Here is a 23,861-nt window from a genome sequence, read left to right as displayed (position 1 = left end):
AAACAGTCTGAAATACAGACGGATGTTTGTAAACCTGTGTCTTGCATGACTATTAGTCGCTTGTTAGTGCGTGATGCGCGCTTCCTGCTGACATGGGATCCGTCTCCCTGTAAGAACCTGTCAGCTCGTCTTTAAATACCCATCATTCACAAACCTACTGCCGCATCTGCTGCTGCGTGCAAGCGCACCGCGAGCCAATTGTTCTCCTGAGAATCCAAATACATAGAGTACTGACCCACAACTTCCACCTCATTTATGGATACGGTGTGAGTGATTATGGATTTATCTTAGATTGTTTCCTATAATGTGTTTATTGAAAGAAAATTAAAATGAGAAAATCAAAACAATTTTAACTTATTCAGCTTATAGTCAACAATTCTGCATCACATTCTTTGATCCTTTTCATTTCCTTTTTATTTTAATTTTAATTGAAATCACAAAACTGTATAGTTGCAAGGTCCACTATTGTGCGGCAAATAACACACATTTTTTTGTGGTTATCATCAAGTAATGCAACCATTAAAACCTTTAGACACTCATTAAATACAACATTAGATTGATAGATGGTGGGTGAAATTCGTGTTTGGGGCCAGGTGGTTGGCTTTACAGTTAGGAAATGTTATTCATTGCTATATTACTTTGATTCATTTGTATGAGTCAAATGAATTAAATAATTAAATGGCAGAAATGAGTGTCGACATCCATTTATAACTTCAGGAGCAGAACATGATGCACTGAGAGCATTATGAATATTCAATCTGAATTTAAAATGACAGCAAAAATTGACTGGTACTTATGTTTGGGACTATGGTGACTCAGCTTTCATATAAAATATGACATAAAACCCCAAGATTTGAAGCCAATGCTGGCTTTGCGGCAGATTTTTTTTTTTTTTATGTGAAAGTTGTGATCATTTATAGTTGTGGAACTACATGATGAGAAATAAGAACCTTTGTGAGTTGGCCTGTAAAAACTAGTGCCTTAAAAAGCTCCAGGCTGCAAAGGTTTGCACAAAATATGCTTTATTTGCAAAAGCAATGAGTATTTCAAGTGCAAAGAACACACACCCGCACTCAAAATAAATAATTGTAAGTGCTAAATCAAAAATGATGATGAATTTAGTACATATTGTTCAGTGACTGGCGATATGTTACACAGGATCTGGAACTTGGGTGTCTGAAATAGCGTCAAAAGAGATCGCTGTTTGTTTACATCCTCCCTGTATAGTGTTCAGGTGACGCCGCGCTGCACTAGTGAGTTCCGCTTTCTAGGGCATTATACATTTAAGTCATGGGAAAGTTGACATTTATAAGTGGATTCAGAATCATTCACGTCCAAATTGCGACCCTTGGCAAAACTGCAGCGCCTCACAAAACTCGATAAATTGCTTTCATAGTTGCGATCGCAACATCACAATTTCCTGCAGGGACTGATAGAACTGTGCAAAAGCAAGAGTCTTAGTCAAGACAAGCTCAAAAAATGTTTTGCTCTCGCGGCTGTAAATCGAGGCCACACTCATGATGGGTGAAAGTCTTCAAGCGGGGCAGCTACTGGGAGAACTGGAAGAGAAGCAATGAAGTGCAGTTTCAGATGCGCTGGCGAGGTCATGCAAATGCGCGCTCACTAACCGAAAATTCGCTGCTCCGGTCGGGCTCTGTGTTTTAGGCTGAGAAGCTGAGCTGCACTCATTCACCACCCACTGCTGCCTGTGTGCATGTGTGCGTGTGTGTGAGTGAATAACCCACTCTGTGTTACAATCAGTGGGTACAGTAAGCACCGCTGTCTGAAAGAGAACAATCAATACCCTCCAGCTGCACCGTGGGACAGGACCGACTTCTACCGCAGAGCCATTTTACACCCATACCGACCATGCATATGCGTGTGTGTGTATAAACCACTGCAGCTTATCCATCATGTAACTACAACATACGCCATTTGCTTATTTGTACCTCAGATTTGCAGAGATATGTCCTACCTATTCAACTCCCTGTGCCCACACACACACAGTTGAGACCGTGTTATGATTTACTAACAGATCTGCATCTCACAAAATAGACATCCATCTTCCCTCCCTGGTCACACACAAGCTGGTCTCCTCCCTGCTCTGAATAAAACATGAGGCACAGGCAAAAATAGGAAGCAAAGACAAGACGCTGCCGCCGCCGCTGCTGCATAAGTGTTCCCATCCGCCAACCCGAAATATATAAAAGCAGGCAGGTGTCTCCTTCCACCTCCTCGTCTTTCATCACATTCCTTTTCACTGCCACATTCGCTAGATGGGGGGAAGCTCCTGGCTGTGATGTGCAATTCAAACAGCAGTTCAGAAAGAATAGCGGGTTCTTTCCGTTCAAATCTGAATCTGAGCAGGACTTAAATGAGGATGTTGTTAGAGCCAAAGACATGACCAAGTCCATTGACTGGGACTTGATGCTGGCGCCTTTACTCGCCATAATGCCGGGGCTCTTCTGGACCATTGTGCTGAATAAGAAACTTGACAAAGTCTCTTCCACTCTGCTGCAAACCGTCCACTCCATCAAAGCTGCATTGCAGCACTCAGCAGTGCAGTTCTCCACCAAGGTCGGAGGAGAATTCCTTTGAATATACAGTGGAGGAACATATCTATTTCTTTAGTTTGCTTTTCAGTGTTATAGTATCAGCAGCAGGGTTTTTATTAAGACTTAAGTCATGTTCAGGTCAGGAGGTGGATGTTTGACAGTCAGGGCGCTGTGAATCATTTAGCTGGAACAGTCAGTTGGACTGACTTGAAATGCAACAGCAGTAGAAGCAGTAGAATCATACGAGAGTCAAAGCAACAATAGGTGGAATAATAAGCAGCACTATTAGCATTAGCATTCCGAGAGGCAGTGGTTTCAAAAATCCATTCACAGTGTAGTAATTGAACATAATTCCAGTAAAATATTAAGTGTTATAAATAGATATTAGTATTACTAGCAAACCACATGAATGTTAAAGTTTGATAAATAATGCAGTACCAAACAATAGTGGCAATATAATAAATCATTAAAACGGGCAGCGTAACAAAAACAAAGGTTTGTGATGCTAATAGAACAATTATTTACAATTTACAATTATTACAAAAGTGGTATGTATCACATTCAAAATGTGCTGTAATTGTACTAGAAGTGTTTGCATTAGTATTTCTTGAAGTAGTGGATCAGAACAATATTTGTTGACAAACAGTTTAGTAGTTGACTACTACCCTAAACTGCACTTGACTACTAATGCCATACTCGCAGCACAGTCATTGATTGTAGTCCTGTAGTTATAGTATAGAGAAACAATAAGAGAGGTAAATTATTAGTTGGTAGTCATTGTGGGTAACAATACTAGAAGTACTACTTAATGGTATAAGTACTTTTCATTGGTCATAAAAAGTAATATTAGTCATCGTAATTGCAGTAGCGGTTACATATAGATTTTTTTGTATTAGTTATTTCAACTGATTTATGAACAGTGTCACTGCTGTGACTGTATATACATTAGTATTATGAGCGCTAGAATTACTGGAATATTAGAGCACTGGAACTGAAGTGGAAGAAACGCAAATTTCTAGATTTAATTGTAAGCTAAAGTACTACAAATATTGAGTATAACTCGTGCTGACGTCCACAGTACAAGCGTTATATAACTGCATCTGAATCAAGGAGTTCTCAGTTTTACTGGCTCCGCCGACGTCATCTACTCGGGAATAATACATTTCCTTCTTTAAACTCTTGAACTCGGTGATGCCTGAAAAGTCTGCAGCTTTGGCGCCCTCTCGCGGTTGACAAAAATGGGACTCGAAATTTGGTATCAAAATATCACGTTTCACTCGGATATATTCAGTAAAAATGGATGATAGTTTATTACAAGATCATTAACAGCAGTGGAGAAGCACAATAATACATTTTGTTTTGTATTTTCAAAGACAATATCAACTGTTTCAAGTAGTATATTGCTTTACTCTAATGCTACATGAATCACATGAGGAATATCAGTCACGAAGCGCGATATCACTGTGAATTCAGACACTTTAGTGCATTCACAGACAGGGCCTCTCTCTGTGCTTCTTCAGACGGCACCTTTTCGTGAATGCCTTCCCGCACCTCTGACAAGCAAAAGGCCGCAGGCCGGTGTGAACCATCATGTGTCTGTTGAGCTGGTTGTTGAGTCGAAAAGCTTTGCCGCACACCTGACACTGAAAGGGCCGCACCTGACTGTGACTGGCTTGTTGGTGCGCCACCAAGTGCGACCTCCTCTTGAAGCACGCGCCGCAGTCCTCGCACTTGAAAGGCCGCTCCTCCGAGTGCTGCACCATGTGGAGCTTCAGCTGAGCCTCGGTCGGCCAACCCTTCCCGCACGTCTCGCACAAGTACGGCTCCTTCCCCTCGTGCCTGTACAGGTGCCACTTCAAGTAGGTCTTTTGGTTGAACTTTTTCCTGCAGATGGGGCAGGGGAAGCCGCCGGTGTGTCTCACCATATGAGCTTTCAGGCAGCGCATCTTGTTGAACTCTTTGCCGCAGTAGGAGCACACGCAGGGCTTCGACTCTGGCTCGCACTGGTGCATCTTCAGGTGAGACTGGCAGCGAAAACTACGTCCACACGTCTCACAGATGTGCGGCATGGCAGTCATCAGGTGGACCTTTTCGTGATTGTCTACCAGCGCCGCCGACGCGTAACACTTATTACACGTCGCGCACTGGTACAGAGTTTTGTTCTGTTGATGCCTCACCAACTCAAACAGTCTTAAAAACGAGGCCTTGCACGAGCTGCACGGGTACGAGCCTCGGATGTTATGGGACTTGGAGTAATGTTGTCTCATGTGGATGATATCTGAGAAGCTGTTTTGACACAAGCTGCATGTAAAAGTGTTGCCTTCCGGTTTGAGCGATTCGCAGCCGTGAATAGCAACATGCTCCGTCTTCATTGTCCGTTTCCTGCGACAGGTCCTTTTGGAACATTTGCTCTGATGCTTCTCAAAGCTTTTGGGATAAACAAAACTGTGACCACATTCCTCACATGTGACGGGAGTTTTCGGACCCCGTTCCTCCTTTTTGGTTGAAGACTTTAAGTTATTCCGCTGATGTTTGCTCGACACTTTTTGCCCGACAGGACGAAAGTGGTTTTCTGAGTTGGGAAGTTCGTCGAGCGACTCCTCAGACCACCCACTTTCATATGAGTCTTTGGCTCCATCCACACGACCATGTTTGGCTCCTTGAGAGGACGACTGCTTCTGGGCACTGATGGCCTCACAGATGTTCTGGTGTTTCTGAAAGTTCCTCCCGTAGGTGAAGGCTTTACCACAATCTGGGCAGATCAACTGTGGGGCAGAACTGTCACCAGCAGGTGGCGTGCTATCCCCCTCTTCCTTCCTTGTCTTTGACAGAGCACTAGCTTTGTTCCTCTCATCCGGTCTCTCAACAGGGTCACAACTTTTTCTGTGCCGCCTCAGTGTGGCGACAGAATTAAAAAACTTCCCACATGTCGGACACTTGTGGATTTTAGTCAACGTCCTGCTGCCTAACTGATTCTCATCGTCAACAACCACCTCAATGGAGGGTCCTTCATCTTCAGTCGCGGTAAAGCGCGGCTCCGTTCTTCTTTTCGTTACATGGACTTCCTCCTCCTCATTCTTTATTGACTCACGAGCCAGTGAGTCGTCCCATTCTCCATTCATACTTCCAGGCGGCGCAAAAAAGGTTGGTGCATCTTTAAAAAGCGGAGAGATCAGCTATTAAAAAGTCACTTTCATTGTTGTCAATAAAGTTAAACAGTCACCTTTGAAAAGGTCAAATCCTTGCTGAATATGCTGTGTGAAGTCGTGTGTCTCCGTCAGATAAGTGACTCCAGAGCGAGACGGGCACTCACCGATGCAGCACCACCTGTTGTGTCAGACCAGGTTTTAAAAATACACATAAAAAGCCATGCATTTTCATGTTGAGTGAGTCATTCCATCACAGCAATAAGATAATTGAGGCAATGTTCCCAGCAAGCGCCTGGGTTGAAACAACATCGCAACAATAATAAATGAAACACGGTCGCTCATATTTTTCACCCGGATTTCACTGGCAAACAACTTCAACCGCTAAATATCACATTGTCTCAGATTGATTTCAGAGAAAACTTTTGAGTATGGTTTTCAACAACATCGTTTTGGTAAGCAGAAGCTGAATAAATGACATAAACAATCCAAAAACTGAGATGTTTTCTAACGTGAGTCAATCCCAGACGGTGAAATCATCTCAACCCATCTTGTGGGAATGTCATCTTCCCCACTTTGTTTTTCAGTCACAGTCAAAGGCACGACAGCTTTGCCTTTTGGCTCAGCTCACTTGCCTGTCAATCTCAGTCGTGAACGCACCGTTATACAGAAGCTACTGGAGCTGCTCCACCTTGAGTTAGCAAGTGAGCACCGTCGCAGAACAGTGAAGCACATCCCTGCTTTCTCCCTCAGTCTCACCCCGCAGATGTCGAGCGCTTGGTCCGGGAGAAAGAGGCGATGCTACAACTGCTAAGCTCCATTTTACAGCAGAAGACCGCACCGCACAGTGCCATCATTCTGTCATTCCGAGGCGCTCTAGCCGTTTTAAATACTGTCATGTCTAATGCATATAGTTGTTGCACTTAGAGTTCAAAACTCACCACTGTCGGCAAGCACCTCGCTCATATCGGATGTTTTATTAAAGTAAAAGTAGCTGTGGAGATTTCACAGCAACATCGCAGACATCAGAAAACGTCAGACTGCGGAAGGACACCGCTTACGTCATCACGCACACAACTGTCCGCGTGCGATGCGCTCTGTCAAAACGCATATCTTTTTCACTAGTATAAAATTATCTCATTTTTTAATAATTCAGTATAAACAATAATAATTTGGTATAAATAATTGTGGCATATCCTACACTTAAACGGAAAGCAAATCAGGGTTAGTATCAAACGTGCTGCAGTATTGTATTTTGATCGCTAGATGGCAGCATTGTAGTATTGGCGCCGCGGCGAGAGCTCAAACGCAGTGCTTTCAGGAAAACGTTAAAAACTTCACCCATGAATCGTGACAACTGCGACAAGGCGTTTATTGTGTGTCTGTTTCTATTCAAATGATCCTTCAGGAAACTCACGGCCCTTGTTTTACATGTTAGTTAATGCATTGTGGAGTGGGTTTAACTTTTTACTTCAGATGCATTTCATTTTGTATTTTTATGTTTAACCTATAATAATATACATTTAGAAATTTGGCTATTGACTATTCATGTATGCCTTTATTTTAACTGTTGTGTCTTCTTTCATTCTATGTTTAATAATTACATATTGAACTCCACTTATTTATATCTTTACATTTCATCATATTTTTGAAGGCGATTTACATTACATGGCTATGACTGTGTTGACAAACACAAAATCTGTACATATGTAAATTGGATTTTTAGAAAATGTTTTATTCCACATTAAAGGAAACTCGAAACTATTTATAGAAACATAGGGATGTGTGATCCAACTGTCACATGGATATTTGGAATGTGACATAGATGACTGACTTGCACCATAAAACCATGTGACCTACATATATACACTGCATAGCTACAGATGCTTTCACTAATGGAATTTAGGTTTAGCCTGCGTCTATCATCTTAATTAAGAGATCTTCTTCATCCCTGTTCCTTGGAAACAATAGTGCACGTGTGCGTTACTATGGCCAAGTGTCGCTGCTAATAATGCAGAGGGAGAGTGACAGATGGACGGGCACAGAGAGATCCAAGGAGAGCAAACAGCAGATCTGTAGTGGCAGGCTGCTCGGCCGGAAGTTGTAGCCTGAAAAATCTGCAGCACAAAGGTTCATGCGCTTTTGAAAAAGGTTAGATTTTTCTCGGCCAGAGATGCAACACTGCTATAGTGCTGGATGAGACCTGATATTTATTGAGGCTTCTCGGAGACAGTGAGGTGAGAAAACATTTCCATCAGCTGTGAGTCAGAGAGGATTTGGCAGACTGCAGCTTTTACTGCCAATGTGTTCAGGTTAGGATTCTTCAAGCTCTTGAGAGGATATATCACTTAGACTTAAACACATTTCAATGATTCACCCGCTGTCCCAGATTATATGGAATAACGTTGGTGTTCCACCCTGAGTCTCTCGGGGTTGCACCAGCTGAACAAAAGTTGTGGGGGAAAAAGAAGTAGACGGGTTAAAATCTCAAGACAAAACTCTCACTCCTTCACTCTCCTGGACACAAAAAGAGAACCATACTCCCCAAAGACGGTGGCAAAGCACTGCGCTGCCCTGCGGTGAGAGTAAATCAAACAGCTCCGTCCTTCATTTCGGAGACTTTGAAGTCAGTGATATAAGCCGCCGGAACATCAAAGACCCTCGGCTCGTCCCGGGACCCCCTCACTTCTCATCAACTGTTTGTTACTCTTATCAATTACCCCCCCCCGAACGCACCACAGCCAATGACTGCTCCGGATTGGAAACGCTAAGAGAGAATGCTTAATCGCCGTCTCCGTCTTTGGGCCGAGCTGCTTTATTTTGAAATATGTGAGCGCACTAATGAAGCTCCCACCGCCCCTTGGGTTCTTTGACTTGAATTCTCCCTGCTCTTGTCTGATATTATTCCCAAATTAGATAGATGTTGTAATTGGTGCCGGCATCTTTCATGGCCCGCCTGCTTAAAACGGTGCAAATTGGGGAGGCCTTACAGTGTGTCTGTGGCATCGTTTCATTATTTTAGAGTCATAAAACTCAGATTTTAAAAAATCTGACTAGCTCATTGAAGAGTTTTTGATGGGGGCTTCTCAAAACACATTTGTGTTTGAAATCTGAAATCATTTAGTTGTCAGTCAGGATCATTTGTCGGTCTTTGAAGACTGCATGTGTATTTTAGTGTGGGTGTGTATAGGTTGAATGTTTATGTGTGTGTGGGGGGGGTGTAATCTGCACGAGTGCCTATGAGACAAATGAATACATGGATGTTAAGTGATGTTTCTGTGATGCGATTTGAATGTTAATCGCTTTTGTGTATATTTTAGTGCGTATTCTGGCGTGTATTTCCGGTTTTGTTGCTTTGGCTGTGCAGTAACAAGCATTTTTTTTTGTTTCATTTTTTTTCGTTTATTCTTGGATGTGTGTGTCTGATCTATTCCCCGGTGGTTATATAAACGCGTTTGGGTTCTGCTGTGGTGGTTTCGGTGAGTTCCGAACCCGAGTGTTTGTGTCCGTGCTTCCTGCTGCCTCATTGGCCAATTAGAGAAGCGGAGCTTTGGGCCAATCAGAGCGCAGCTGCTCAGCTCCTCTAATCGCGGATTAGACTGTACAGACTGCAGTCTGCAGCTCTGGAGCGACATGAGCGCCTCTCTGTCACTCGTCCCCGTCTCTTGTCTTATTAGCTCTTCTGGACTTTACTCCTTTTCTCTGGATTTATTCGCGCATTCCTCCACAAAGCCGCACATGCGTGGAGCGCTCACTTCCATGGGAGCTGCTTTCACTCGATCGCTGCTCTGATTCCGAGAAGATCCTCGTCTCCCACCGTCCTCATGTTCAAGACGGTCAACTACCCGGTGGTGGACCCGGCCCCCTCCATCATGCGCGGCACTTGGCTGGCCTCGGGCTGTCGGGAAAACACGCCCGTGGCCGTGGAGAAGCCCAAGAAGAAGACGTTCAGCCTGAGCAAAATCATGTCCATGAGCAACAAGAAGCCGCAGCAGAGCAAGCCGCCCAGCTACAACAACAACATGCCCTTCTCCATCCACTGTCACATTGGGAAGGAGATCAAGCACATTTGCAGCAACTGCAGCCGTGGAAACGACACGCAAGACGGTGAGTAGCACGCTCCAATCCCTGCGTGGATCCGTCCACGGTGGACCTGCGGCGCTGCCATTAGGATGTGCGCGGCTGTGTGTCTGTTAGCTCTTCCCTCCTCTTTGTCTCCTCCACTGGAACTTCCCAAATTGGGGACTTGTTGATTTTAAACGCGGCCACTGCTTCGGGTAGACTTCTGTCTCCACAGTTCTTTGTCATGACATCACCACTCAGCCATCTTGGTACAAAACAAATGTTTTGATGCCAGTGATGTAGGTCAAACGATCAGTCAGTGATTCTGGATATTGATAAGATGATAATGATTTTTCTGTCTCTCTCTTTGGTTTTTTTTTCCAAGTTGTTTGTAAATATCACGTTTTCACTCATCTTTCTCTCAAGATTTCTTCTCATTTTTGTCACACCCAAACCTCCCTCTCTTTAATAGTAATCTCTTCTTCTGAAAAGCTTCGTTTCCTCTCTGGTTTAAATGTAACATTTTTTATTTAGTTAAACTATATATCGAAATAGGTTCTCCTTTGATGTATTCTTCAATATTTTAGTTATCTTTCTTTATCATTTATTGTGGTTTTAAACATTATTTCTGAAAATAGCAGACGAAAGTTAAAAGATAAAAAAAATACAATACAAGCTAAAACATTTTTTTGAAATTCGTCAGATGGATGGAAAAAAATGTATCATGAATATAAAAATAAACAATGGAAAGCCACTAATACATATCATATTGCATGCCATTAAATATCTTTGTCAATTTTTTGCATTGGAAGAAAATTTGTATTTTCTTCAACTACTGTGTGCTTTTGTAGCTTTATGACTGTAAAAATAATATCTTTTCATCATAATTTTGAGGTTTTTACTCAGCAATTCGTTGTACAAACATTCAACATTTTAAACAATGATATTCCTATGACTAAGAATGAAAATCAATAAGAAAGATTAGAATAAATGTGGCCGCCATGTTTGTTATGATGCTGGAGCAGCTATAATGGAGTGATGATGTGATCTTTAAACCTCTGAGTGAGTGGATAGTTGGAGTGCTGACTGTCATTGTGACCAGTAACTGACTCCCTTCTCTCGTCCTCTGCTTTGTCTGTATTTAAAATGAGTCGACTATGGTTCAGCAAACTTGTCCAGGTCCTTGTGTTCTCCCGCTTGTTCCACCAAATCTCTTTACTTGCACTTGAATGGGAGTGATTTGCGTCCATCGAGTCAATTAGCTAGTGTGGCAGCTGGATGGTGAATATTGTTGGCTTTTGGCCCTCAAACCTTCGAGGTAATGAACCGTGGGACTAGTTTCCATTGCATGACCGTCACATTATTCACCGTGACACCTCGGAGCCCGGAGGTGGCGGATGGCTGCGGTGTTGGCAAACATTATGACTGTGATGCCATTATGTCAGAACCACCCGCAGAGCGTTTCTTAAAGATGTGCTTGGATGGGTTTGTCCAGGTTTCGCACTCAAAATTTGTTGGTCTTATGCTTTGACATTAATTGTCATTTAATAAACAAACAAAAAAAAAAAATCTGCATATGATAAATTATACACAAAATAAATGTACAAAAAGTTAAGATATGTAATTTGTAGAAAATGTTAATGCAACACTAAAATTTAGTTTATTTTTGGAGAATATTAAAAATGCATTTTACATTTTAATGCTTACTTAATTCAAGGTGCTCAGCCTTTGTACAAAGAGTCTGTTATTTCACCCACAGTTGTGCTTCTTGAAGGTCAGAGTTCGTCCATGAGGAAAACTGTCTTGTAAATGTGTTGTGTTGTGGCGAGAAGAGATATTGAGGGTAAAATGGTGAGAAGCAAAGTGCCAAGAGCAGCAGAGGAAGTGTCGAAGATGATGTTTGTGGACAGGGTGAGCGAGGAGGTGCAGGTGGTCACTTAAAAATAGAATGGATGTGATGGTCGGAGAAGAAGTATTGATCTTGTTTTCAGTAAACTGAGGGCTTAATAGCTGATGAACAACATGGAATGAAATGTTTTTATTCCAGCTACATTTGAGGAACGTACATGGTTTTATTGCATTGCTTTTTAACGTAGAACCTGGGTGAAGTGCCCTCATCTGAATCAGGAGAAAAGCAGGTTTTTGGGGAGAGGCAAGTCAGGGTCTCTTTTCTTTGGCTGCTGCCCCCTCGACCTAATGTGATATGAGCAGGAAATGGATGGAAAAGCCCATGAAAATAAATGTGAATTTGTGGAAAAACATTCTTTGAATTATTTTTTGATGTTTGCCATAGATGTAATGAAGAGGCCACTGTATAAGAATATTCACCAAAAAATAGAAATAAAGTGAGAGACAGGTGTTTAAAAAAAGACCTCCGAAATGTTCTGTAGCTTTTATTTTGATGGTCTTTGTTTAATATAATGTCAGATAAGGTTGTGTTTTTAGGATGAAGTTATGATGGCTGCATTGTACAAGAAATATTCACTCAATTCTGTTGACTACTACCGACAATGGATTCTAAATTTCATGCCTGAGTGACTGCCACGTGAGAGCTTCTGCTCAGCACCTGACGGTTTAATGGCTGCGTCAAACTCCTTCCCGTCCACAGTGAGTCTCTCACCGTCGTAGCTGGGAATCAGATAATCCAGTTTGAATGCTTCTTTCAGATCATCCTCTTACAGCTCTGAAATTTGAATTTCCCTCACCGCTGCAGCTTTTTTTTTCCCCTCACAATGGGAACGTTTCACATGCCAAAGTGGAATTCTCGGAAGACTTGGAATGCCGCTGCAAACTATTGTTTAGCCTACTTCTGTGCAGCCGTGGCGAATTAAAGATGCTGTTTCTGTGGGGTTGCATGAGATATTTCTGCCTAATGAGCTGCTTGTTTTTGGCTGAATGTTGCAAAACACTTTGCGTTCGAGGGTAATCAGGAATTCAGCTTTGTTTATTCCCAACTCATCATTCAGTTAGCAGGTGGGGAATGAAAGCAGGAGCTGTTTCCAGCCAGATGATCGCCGTGTCTTCACCATGTCTCTGTCTTTTCCACACAGCTGAAGAGGTCGAGAGGTTGGCCGTCATGCGTTCCGAGTCCCTAGTTTCTGGAGCTCACACCCCACCCATCCGCTGTCAGAGCAAGTTTGCCAATCTGGGACGCCTCCTCAAACCCTGGAAGTGGAGGAAGAAGAAGAGCGAGAAGTTCAAGCAGACGTCAGCTGGTACGTGACAAACTCCAGGCGACTGCAGCCTCTGTCGGATTAGATTGATAGCGCAGGTTCAGCCAAGAACAGCTTTGGCGTTTTGGCGCAAACAACAGCAGGGGTGAGGGGTGTCAGGACCTCCACGAGGCCTTTGGAAGTGGATGGAATGCTCACTCAGCCAGAGAGCTGCTGTTTTAATTCTGCTCAGTGCGATATTTTGGTGAAAGGTTCTTTCATGTTTGACTCGTTTCCTGCCCTCTGCCAGTGAAGGGTTCATCAATTTATCATCAGTTTCTACTCATTTTTCGTACCATCTGTTCTTTCAAACATGCTTCCTGATCAAGGCTTGTCGAGGTGATGCTTTCAGGTGCCGCTAGAATTCCAGGAAATGTATTTATTTTTTGAATCACAACATGATAATCCTGTAAGATCTTGAGCCAGTGAATCTTGAGTTCTGCTTCTGTAGCATTGTCTTGTAAAAAATACATAACAGCCACCAGGGTAATTAAAATGCGGGAAAGTGATCCAGCAGAAGTGCAGCGTCGGAGTTTGAGATGCTCTTTGATCGTCACGTGGATGTATTTTTACTTCCTTAGCTGACACTTTGTGAATATTAGGGGCGGGCTGTTTTGCAGCCAGCATCTTCCCGCTGTCGTCAGGGAAGAGAACTCGCTCGCAGGAGCCTGACCCGAATCAGAACAGGACGTTCTCATTTGAAACAGAATTATTCGATTTGTAACCATGGCGAACCATCAGTCGGAGTTGAACCTCTCAGAGCTTCTGGGTCCAAACATGTGGTCCTCCTACTAAATATGGACTTTTAGCTTGATAGCTGGACCGTGATGTGCCTCGACACAATCACTTTGTGCTGAAAAAGTGACTCCTACTCCTCTTTGTGGAATGCCACCTGGCTCTTCCGTCCACTCACTGGCTGCTATTTTTTACTATGACCCAAAAAATGGATGCAGATTGGTCTGGTTCTGTTGAAGACACAGAGTCCAGTTGAACAAAGACATAGCCATTTTTAAAGTATGACCCATATTTGACTCGACTTGACTTGGTACTTTGTATCTAATAACTAACGGTATCGTGCTTAACCTCATCTATGTTTCCATGGTTATTATTATTAAACCATGGATATTATCAAGTGAAATTAAATCAGTTTTCTGCTTTAAATCGAATCATGGCTTTAAATAAGGAGTGATAGAAGCCTAACACTAATGCTAGCTCACTTTAATTTCAATTTACTTATTTTACTTTTTTTTTTTTTGATTACTTAATTTTTAAATTCAGAATCAGAAAGTGTGTTACTCGCCAAATATAAACAATTTTACAAGGAATTTTTCTGACAGTGAATTTAACTGACAGTAAATTTTAACAATGATAGTTGTGCTAAAACGGCAAAAGAGATCAAAAAGTCTTATTCAAAATGCATTTTGCCAAATCTTATGAGAAAAACTCTTACATTTTCAGCCTAAAAAATAATCTGGTTAACTTTTCAAAGCACTTGATAAGTGTATTTTTGAAAATACATCCTTTATTGTGTTCTCCAATAGTCAAAAGAATCTGTATAGGTTGGGAGGGGGGATGTCTATTTATGGCCAAACGTATTAAAGATACTGCAGTTTTTACTTTGTAGTAATACCGATGTTGCCGTGTGGTTGGACCGAAATGTAGATGTGGAATAGACTGTGAGTTATATAAGAGTGTATAAAGATTGACAGAATTTGGAATGAGAACCAAAGAAGGACAGAGGAGGGTGGACAGGTCTGAGATTGATTTTTGGCTGAGATCGCTGGGAATGTACAGACCTGTCAGTCAGGGGAAGGCCGAGGATGAGGTTTGAAAACACGGTGAGGTGTCAAAGAAAAAAAAAAAAAAAAAAGAAGCCGGAGTTTAATTTCAAGAAAGATCCTCTGCCGGACGTGCAGTTTAAATTGACTTTTTTTCAAATCACAAGTTTCATTTATTCCAGAGCCTTTCCAGTATTTCTGTTGTAAAAATTAATGTAAAATCAATGTATAGCAAATATCCATATTTTTTTTTGGTCTTCAGTTGGTAATGGTTAATGAGGTTTTCTACAATAGATTTTCTTTATTCATTTAAAATATTTTTAAATACATTTCCCTACAGAAATGTCAAGCTTTGAGGATAAATAATCTCATGTTTTCACGTATATATTACATTTATTTTAATAACTCATGATATATTGTTGGTGTTTTGTATTCGCTTATTTAATATTTTTTCTCCAAACACAAACTTATACAAATGGACAAATATAGAGACAACACAATGAAATTTAATCTCTCATTCATTCATTCCCTCTTTGGATTTTGATTTTCTTTGGCTGTACAAACATATTTTCTAGTAAACAACCTCAGTGTTTGCTGAATTTCTTGTGTTTCCATGGCATGTAATAACAAGCTCACACTATCTGTTGATACAGTGATTTGTAGTCCAGAGTCATGGTTAGAGCTGAAGGGTGGTGAAGAGGAGAGTGCAGGGAGGGTGGAACAAGGGTGTGATCTGTGAGGTTAGAGGAGTAGCCTGCAGCTCAGAGTTGTCAGGAAAAGACTCAGCCGATGTGTTTAAGAGAGTTTTAGAGTCGATCTTGAATCTTAGTTTCACACTATGGAGGTTTTAGACTGAGTGTTGTGCCACTTTTCTGTTGTTATATAACGCGTGCAAACATGTACATCCACTCGAACACCTTCATGGAAGGAACCCGAGGTGTGAATTAGAGCCTTCCATTCAATGTCTCTTGCACTTATGCAATCACTATTGCCTTTCTATTTTTATCCAGCTTTTGTCTCCAAATATTGCTTTGCCCGCTGCACTCTTTTGTTTCGCTCTCCGCAGCGGTTGAACTATCAACAACCCTCACAGGAAAAGTCTTTGATTGAAATGTTTGGATCCGGTTCAATCTCTCAAGCTGCTTTTGTCGTCAGGCAGAGAGAAGCTTTAGACGACACTCGCCTTCAGCATGACTTCCTGTTGGTGAGGGAACGCTAGCGAGCCAAGTCCTGCGTCACATGAAATATTAATGCCAAAGTAAATGCACAGTCAACTTCAAACACACAGAAAAGCTCAGTTCAATATCCACATTTTCGGTCTTCTGTGTGTCCAAACCTCGGCAGCTGTAGTGGCGAACAACAAGGACAACAGCACGTGACCTCAAAAGCAAACTGGCTTACTGCGATTAGTGCTATTTGTAAATGTAGCGTTCAAAGGGTCGAAATACAGATGGAAAACTTTGATCAGCTTCACAGCAAACAGCCAAAACTTCGTGACCACTTGCTCAGTGTTATGCTTTCTGTCCTGATTTTTTCATATAATTGTGAAACTACAGAATATGAAATATAAATATGATTAATTTTGACTGTCATTTTGGATTAAAATGACAGTGAAAGCAGTGACTTGATATCATTGTAAACACAAGCAAAAAGGCTGAAGTAGATTCATTTTAAGAAATTGTAAACTTAGATGGTTTTTCTGGTAATCTAGACATCTGTCTTTAATAACACTACTTCAGAATCTGCAAATATTTACTGGCAACAGATACGTTATTGTTATTGTTTTGGGGTTTTGTACAAACAAACGTATTAAAATCATAATAATATGAGTCATATTGGACAAGAAACTTTGTGATAGCTGTACTTGGGTGGACACTTCTTTATTGAAAAGGCTCCCTAACACATCTTAAAATAAAAAAAAAGATGCAATTTATGATTTGTATTCATTTATCAATTAACTATATAGTATGCATTTAGCCACCATTATGATGGATGAATTGACAGCAGGCATCGTTTGCTTCTCCCTAGTTGCCTCCAAATAACTCTCCCTCCCTCTTACTCTCAATGGAGTTGCAGTATTTCCATTGTTTGTCATTTCTTTTACTTTGTTTCAAGGTTATACACTGCTGAGAAAATAAAGTCTTATTATTTTACATAAAATCCAGTACAAATTGTCACTCAAACTTTTACTGCCATTTACACTTCGCCCTTCAAAGTTCTTTTTGTTAAAAATAACTGTCTCCCTCCTGTAACCCAATGAAGCGTCCGTACACACTTTATGTAGCCAGCGTCATAAAACCCAGTTAGAATATTGTTCTCCTCAGAACCTAATGAGGCGAGTACTATTTCGGCTCTTGCTGCGTTTCTGGGAGAATCAATTTGGATTAGAGCGCGGTCACGGCACTTATGTTTGACATGAGCGACGTCGGGGAGCCCATTGTACTGTTGCTGAATGACATTGTCACACTTCCGTCGTGTAATTCCATCAAACGTATTTGTGTTTATAAATGTGTTATTATTTCCTTTGCCGCGGTTCTTATCAGCTTCTCGCCCTGATTTGGGAGCAGATTTCTTCATCCCAACCATGGTATGTTTCCTGGATCCGTGTCGCGCTGCTGGCCGTGTTGTTGTTGAGGATAATCAGAAACGTTATTATGGTGATGCGGAGCCGACTCCAGGGAGAATATACTCTTCACCTCAGGAAGGCGAGCGGGAGTGTTTGACAGCTGGATATCTTATCATGCCCTTTTATCATGCTCGCTGTGTCCACACATCCAGCTCCGAGGCTATCAGGAGGAAAAACCCACTCTGCAGATGAAGATCCGGAGATAAGGAGAACACGACTTGCTTTGTCGTGCTTTTATTTCCTGTTTTAATCTCATTCTTCTGGTCACGCTGCAGTGTTATTTATATCACGTTGGCTAAAGTTACTGTAGATTCGGAACAAGGGCGACAATTGCCTTTTTGTTGTTCTGTGAGGCAGGCGACGTGGATGATCAAGTTTTGGTCTCCTGTAATAGAGCTGAGCCAGAGGGAGACTGGTCTGTGACGAAAGCTGTGTTTAACCAGTTAACTGAGCACCAGCACTAGCTCTTTGTTGGTCAGATTGTCAATACCATTTATCTTTCATGTTTGGTTTCCGTTACCTCAGAAGTGGGAAGTCAGTGCTGCCAATAATGTTGAGTTCAGCACCTCGGTCCGCGTTGAGGTTGGCACACACCTCACGTGGTTATAAAATTACACTATAGAAACATATCTATATACAGTATATGGCTCAAACAATACTATGTATTGGACTGATTTAGGGAAAGAAAAAATAGAAGCATTACAGGTGTTATTCTCAGTTTACTCTGGTGGTGATAGTGAGAATTCACTCACACTTAAGTCCAGTGTTAGGTGACGTCATCTTGGGGGTGGAGCTTGGAATTTTCTGGTTCCAAGGACCAAAGCAACGCAGTGTCTTTATTTGTTATGGTGTATCACCTTCCAAAACAGGCACCGCTATCAAGCAAATGTTTTCGAGCTGGAGTTAAAATGGAGTGTCAGTCCCCAAAGTGTGGCTGATAACAAACTGTTGGGAAATCCCACCTATTACTGTAACACTGACCAAAACGAAGGTCTTCCTTGTTTTAGAGGCGAACAAAGAAGCCGGCTGACAGTGTCCTCACTAAGCTTCCAAATCTTATTTTGTCAAACTCTTGATGTGTTTGCTTTAATGCTCCAGACCAGATAAAAGACTCCATGAAAGTTTAAATGTTTTCAGTGAAGCTCCAGCGTAGAGAATCGCCTCAGTAAAAGCTTCCACTTTGAGCTGGTGAGCCTCAGGATGTGTTCCGACTATCTGGGTCACTTCGCAGTGGAATATATTTGCTAAAATAAAGTGTAGCGCGCTGTGATCAATATAGAGCCGGTATCGAGATCTGCCATCTTGATTTAATATGCCGTGTACTGAGCCCTCCCTGATGACCGGCTAATCTTCTCATCTTGATGGAGCGGCGCAGTGGACTCGACGTCTCGACGGATGGATCGCGGCGTGTCTAAAATAAGAGCGCCGCGATATTTTAAGACACTTCTGTGGTGTGAAAATGTGTCTTTAAAACGGCTTATGTTACGTACTGGTACCTACTTGGGTCAACATAGTCCTTTCACGCCTTAGTAAAAATAAAGTAAAAGAAAATGAATGAATACGTGAAATAAATTCCTCAACACTGTGTGAGTCTATGTAAAACTCCCAGATCTTCTTTGTTTCCATTACAAACTCTCAAGATCAGATAAAGACTTTTTTTCAACTTTTCAAGCCATATGGACTTATCATTATTGTATATATAATCATTCAATTAATGGGATTTATTTTCTGAATTAAAGTTCATATAGTATTTCTGGCCTTTATTAAATAATTTATATTCTTTCCTGTTTCCATCATTTTATTGTTTTACTTGTATATTACTATAACTATTTTTTATTGTAATATTCTCACGATAAAGTATGATGTATTGTATGGAATACGAAGAGTGCCATATTTCAAAAATAAAAATGAATAGAAGTTACTTTTTAAATGTGTTTCCATTTATGGAAAACCTGGAGGACTATCTGTTGCTTAGTATCACTTCTTGGTTGCATTTTGTGGCTCTGAGAAGCTTGAAAATGGAGCGATTATGTGGTCACTTCTCGAGAAACTTTGAAAAATAGATGCAGATAGAGTCGAGAAAAGAGGGATGTATGTCTGCTGTCGGTGGTGAAGGAGGATGAGTGAACTATGTTGACCCTAAAAACTGAAATGCTAAACTCAGCCTCCATGAATTTAAAGCTCGACTGATATGACATAGCCATAAACTGAGAAAACATCTTGCCAAGAATTGGATTGGATCACTTGAAATGATTGATTTGCCACGGCACCAACAGTTGCCCTCATTTTGGAATCGATGCAGGGGCTTGTAGGAATGTGTTCAGAAGTCCTTGTTTAATTGTGAATTCATGTCAAAGCAGAAATCGATTCCCAAGCTTGTGGGAGTCAAATGGAGAGCCCGGTGTAACCAGTGGGAAAGTTATGGCGGAAGACAGAGCTTAGAGTCGGTGTCCTTCACTGTTTAAAACAGTCAACACTGTGTTTTTTTTAGAAAATAATGAAAGAAAATGTTTTTAAGCATCAGCAGTTTAACCTTCTCAGTCAGACTCAAGTTCACATGTCAACATGGTCTCCTCATCAGACTCCCACCGGATGATTTCTGATGAAATGAACGTGAAACCCGACTCCTAACTGAATATTTAAACCGACTCTTGCCTCTTTGTTTTCGGCTTTGGTGAGACACATAATCAAATTGTTCCTCGTCGGTGCTGTTGATCGGATGGTGTTGCGTAACTGAATATGGCTTATGTCATGAAGCAATCAGAAAGTGTGTTTAATTCTGGATGTAATCTCTCAGCACGTCTCTTTTTATTGTGTTGATCTTTCAGCCCATTGTTAACAGCAAGCCTGTTGGGGGTGGGAGGGCATTTCGAACACGGTAAACTCTTCGTGACTCGCTCTTCCGTCATGTTGTGATTCAAAACTGTCGTGAGTTCAAGTGTTTCTCATTCTAGATGCAGCCTGACCAAGCCGTGGTGAAGTGTGCGCTTTAAAGAAAATCTAAATATAGAAGCAAGAAGTCGCTGTGGGCCGAGACACATCGTGCATAATCAATTACAAGAAGAAGCGTCGGACCAGCAGTTTTATCTTTCAACTTTTAATCAAGGTTATTTTGGGACAGATTTCGCCAAGGATGATCATTGGTGAAGCACAAGGAAAACTTATTTAACAGTTGAATTTGGTGTCGCAGTTCAAGAGCACATTCCACTTCACAGCTGTCTCTGGCGAAAGGGATTCCAAGGTTCCTTGACCTTTCAGGAAGGACTCCTATTCTGTTCTGAGTCACAGCATTTGGCCTGCGACCGGAGTACAATAATGCAGGAAAGGGAGATTTGTGTTCCATATTTTCCCATTGTTTTTAGAGGCGATTTAAATTATTGTTATAGTATTTTTACTGATACTGATACAGCGCTGCTCGCTGGACCGTCATTATCAACATATCTTAAGTTGCCCCACTCCCTCAACTCCCCCGACGCCACACACTCCCACTCCGACACCTTGAGTAACCAAATTTCAACAGTAATTTTATGGAAATACAGAAAAGAAGAAGGGCATCAAGTAACTGAAACTGAATAGGAGGGGTATAATCAAAATGTTGGATGAATGGAATTATACAGTAAGCTGCTATTTGTTAAAGATATCCAAGCAGAAAAAAGTTTTTAATATTCAGTTTCTTTAAAAATGAGAATTCTGAAGTCTTTTGTGAGAAAAAAATCTGTGCTGTGTTCCCTAACAGCCAAATGAAAGAGGAATATTATTCACTTCACTTGCCAGTGATAGATTTTTTTCTTTTTTTAGGAAAAGAAAAGTGAGGTAGGATAGGAGAAATCAAATATATTGTTTTGGTTTTTATTGTCATTCTTTTCACTGGCCATTTTTCAAGATCTTGAACAGTGATGTCTGCAGTTTTATTTGAATCGTCCCTGGTTTGATGTTTCCTCTGCAGCTCTGGAGAGGAAGATGTCCATGCGACAGAGTCGAGACGAGCTAATAAAGAGAGGAGTTCTGAAGGAGATATTTGAAAAAGGTGAGTCAACTTTGTGGATCACACGATGGGAGGCTTCCGAGAAACTTCAAGAAGCGCTGACGAGGGTCGGCCTTTTCCTGATTAATCCACAATTTCACCGCGGATCACCAGAAGATAGAATCTCTGGTTTCAGGAAATGCTGTGGCGGCGGAGGTGCTCTTTGATCGTGATTTCATGTGCGCGGAATTAAGGAGACTGATGCTGCAGGACATCAAAAGCAGACAGGCTTTGGGTTTTAAGCTCGTGCCAGGTTTCCTGGAGATCATACAGACTTGACTCTAGCAAATTACAATAAAAAAATATATTGTTTCAGAAGCTAACGGGAATTGACTGAGGCTCCTGTTGAACAGTTTAATCTCTATAATGAAGTTACCACGTCAGTGCGCTCCAATGATCACCACTGGCTTCTCACATGAATACCTTCTTGAGCTTCAATAGTTTTCTCCCCCACGTCTGCTAAAAAAACAAAGCAGCTTAATGAAATTAAATAAAATGTAATAAGCTCTTATTTATTTCCACCTTTCGACAGACTTGTTTGTGGAAAGTTTCCCCAGAGATTCAGCCACATGCAGCTTAAAAAAGCGTCATGTTTCCGCTGCTCAGATCGGCTGCCGTTCCCCTAAAATCCAATGAAATGACTGACGTATTGTCAGACTAGTGAGCTGACAGCTTCATCAGCCTGCTGTCTGTTGATAAAAGGATCTCGGGTCGTTCGTTCAACCGTCTTTGATTTCCCTGGCCCAATTATCTCCAAAATTTGAAGGCTGTTGCTTGAAGCGTGTTTCTGCGGGAATGATTTTTACAGCTTCTTTATCTTTTATTTGTTCAGCTACAGTTGAGTTCAGGTCGTCCATGGACAACGGCATCTGCGTCCAGGAGCCTCAGCTGAAGTCGTCGATGGTCCTCCCGACCAAGAAGTCGGTCACGTACGCCTCTGATCACCAGGAGACTCCGGCCAAGCCGCCGCTTTACCACAAGCAGCCTCCGGCTCTTCCCCCGAAGCCTTTCTCAAGGATCCCAAACCATAGCACAGGTGCATACACACCGTTCATTTTCATCCAGAACCATGACCTTGTGGACCGACCCGGCCTCAATGATTTATGCGTCTGAACCAATAGCACGCTGCTTATTAATCCGAAGCTCTCCTTCCGTCATGGAAAGTGAGATATCACGCATGCACTGGATTAAACTCTGTACAGTCCGCTGAGGTCAGATGAGCTCTGTGTCATTGTCAATCTGTCCGGTTAAGTAGCATTACCATAACCTACTTCTCATTGCTCTGCGCCAGCTCTTTCTATCTGTCTGACCCGACTGAATCCTGTCTGATCCCGCTGAAACCCACAACTTTCTCTTCATCCAGATTCTTGCCAACAGTTGAAGTTCTCGTCTCTGCCCGGGGGGAAGCACTCGCCTCCACTGCCGCCCAAGAAAGTCATGATCTGCGTGCCTCCGGGAGGACGGGAGTCCACCGCTTCGCCCTCCCCGAACCCCCTCACCCAGAAGTGTGCCGCCCCCCAGGGCTTGCCAAATCACCACGGCACGTTGCTGCCCTCGCAGCTGGCCTGTCTGTCGGGCCTCCACCAGAGTCACGGCCACCCACTGCAGCTCCAGTACGGGAGCTTGCACCCGCCCAGTCGGATCATCGAGGAGCTGAACAAGACCCTGGCGCTCTCCATGCAGAGGTTTGAAAGGTATGCAGAGTCCAAGTTAGTGTTTCGATCTGTATCACATGAAAAGGCATCTGAGGGCATGAGTTTCACCACAGCGCTTCATGAATTGCACGGTGAAAAGTGTTTATTTTAATCCGCCCTGGTTCTCAGGTATGAATCGTCTCACTCCCTCACAGGGCAGAGTGGCCTAATTCTGAATTAACTGTGTGGGTGCGCAGAGTAGGCGTCCCTCCAGCCGCCAGGCTCCACAAAAACCACAATCGGCTGCTCTTTACAAGAGCGTGTCTCTTCATGTTGGGAGAGAAAGAGCAGAATTGGATGTTGCGTAAGGGCCCTGCTTTCGGGCCGATTTATTGACCGCGGCGCTCGGGCCTGGCATAAGAAAGCCAAGCTCACAATTAGTCTAAAAGCTTAAAAGGTTGCGTAACTGTGGCTCATCATGAGGTCAGATGGGCTCATTTTAATCAAACGTGTCACTGGTTGGGGCTTAATTCAGACTAATGGCTACAAAGACCACTCTTTGTTTAGAGTCATCCAATTTGTTTAATCAGATCTCCACTCGCACTTATCAACTTTATATAAAGGTCTGGTGTCACACTACTGCTGCCTCTCTGCTACGTGTTTCTGCCTCTGCAGCGCTTGTACTTATTATACTACCACTCATCTGTTGCTTGTGTTTCATTGAACTTTGATACTGACTTTGTTTGTATCGTCACCGTCTGCGTCAACGCTGTCGATGTGACACCGGTACTTGCTGTGAAACAACAAACGCCTCAACAGCTCTT

At 42.2% G+C, this 23,861-nt stretch overlaps 2 protein-coding genes across 3 annotated transcripts in view; one reads left to right on the top strand and one right to left on the bottom strand.

Moving 5' to 3' along the window:
- LOC128769131 (phosphatase and actin regulator 1-like) overlaps positions 1 to 23,861 on the top strand; it is a 43,464-nt gene that overhangs the window by 6,384 nt on the left and 13,219 nt on the right. Inside the window, exons 1-5 of one of the 2 annotated variants that reach the window (XM_053882472.1) lie at positions 9,306 to 9,808; positions 12,814 to 12,978; positions 21,326 to 21,406; positions 22,236 to 22,439; positions 22,767 to 23,097. In XM_053882472.1, coding sequence (XP_053738447.1) covers positions 9,526 to 9,808; positions 12,814 to 12,978; positions 21,326 to 21,406; positions 22,236 to 22,439; positions 22,767 to 23,097 — 1,064 coding nt within the window. In that variant the 5' untranslated portion in view covers positions 9,306 to 9,525. Of the gene's footprint in view, positions 1 to 9,305; positions 9,809 to 12,813; positions 12,979 to 21,325; positions 21,407 to 22,235; positions 22,440 to 22,766; positions 23,098 to 23,861 lie in introns of those variants that run through there. The other variant, XM_053882473.1, reaches the window with a different exon arrangement.
- LOC128769133 (zinc finger protein 99-like) lies at positions 3,778 to 6,750 on the bottom strand. Its single transcript, XM_053882474.1, has 3 exons — positions 6,643 to 6,750; positions 5,779 to 5,882; positions 3,778 to 5,709 (listed from the first exon to the last, which is right to left on the bottom strand). The coding sequence occupies exon 3, from the start codon at positions 5,675 to 5,677 to the stop codon at positions 4,043 to 4,045; it is 1,635 nt and encodes a 544-aa protein (XP_053738449.1). The 5' UTR covers positions 5,678 to 5,709; positions 5,779 to 5,882; positions 6,643 to 6,750; the 3' UTR covers positions 3,778 to 4,042.

This window comes from Synchiropus splendidus, chromosome 13 (assembly GCF_027744825.2).
Source record: "Synchiropus splendidus isolate RoL2022-P1 chromosome 13, RoL_Sspl_1.0, whole genome shotgun sequence".
NCBI lineage: Eukaryota > Metazoa > Chordata > Actinopteri > Syngnathiformes > Callionymidae > Synchiropus > Synchiropus splendidus.
This window is presented reverse-complemented; position numbering and strand designations above follow the sequence as displayed.

What these genes read in the sequence shown, in the direction of transcription:
- LOC128769133 (XM_053882474.1), bottom strand. Translation starts at nt 5,677, where the DNA reads ATGAATGGAGAATGGGACGACTCACTGGCTCGTGAGTCAATAAAGAAT.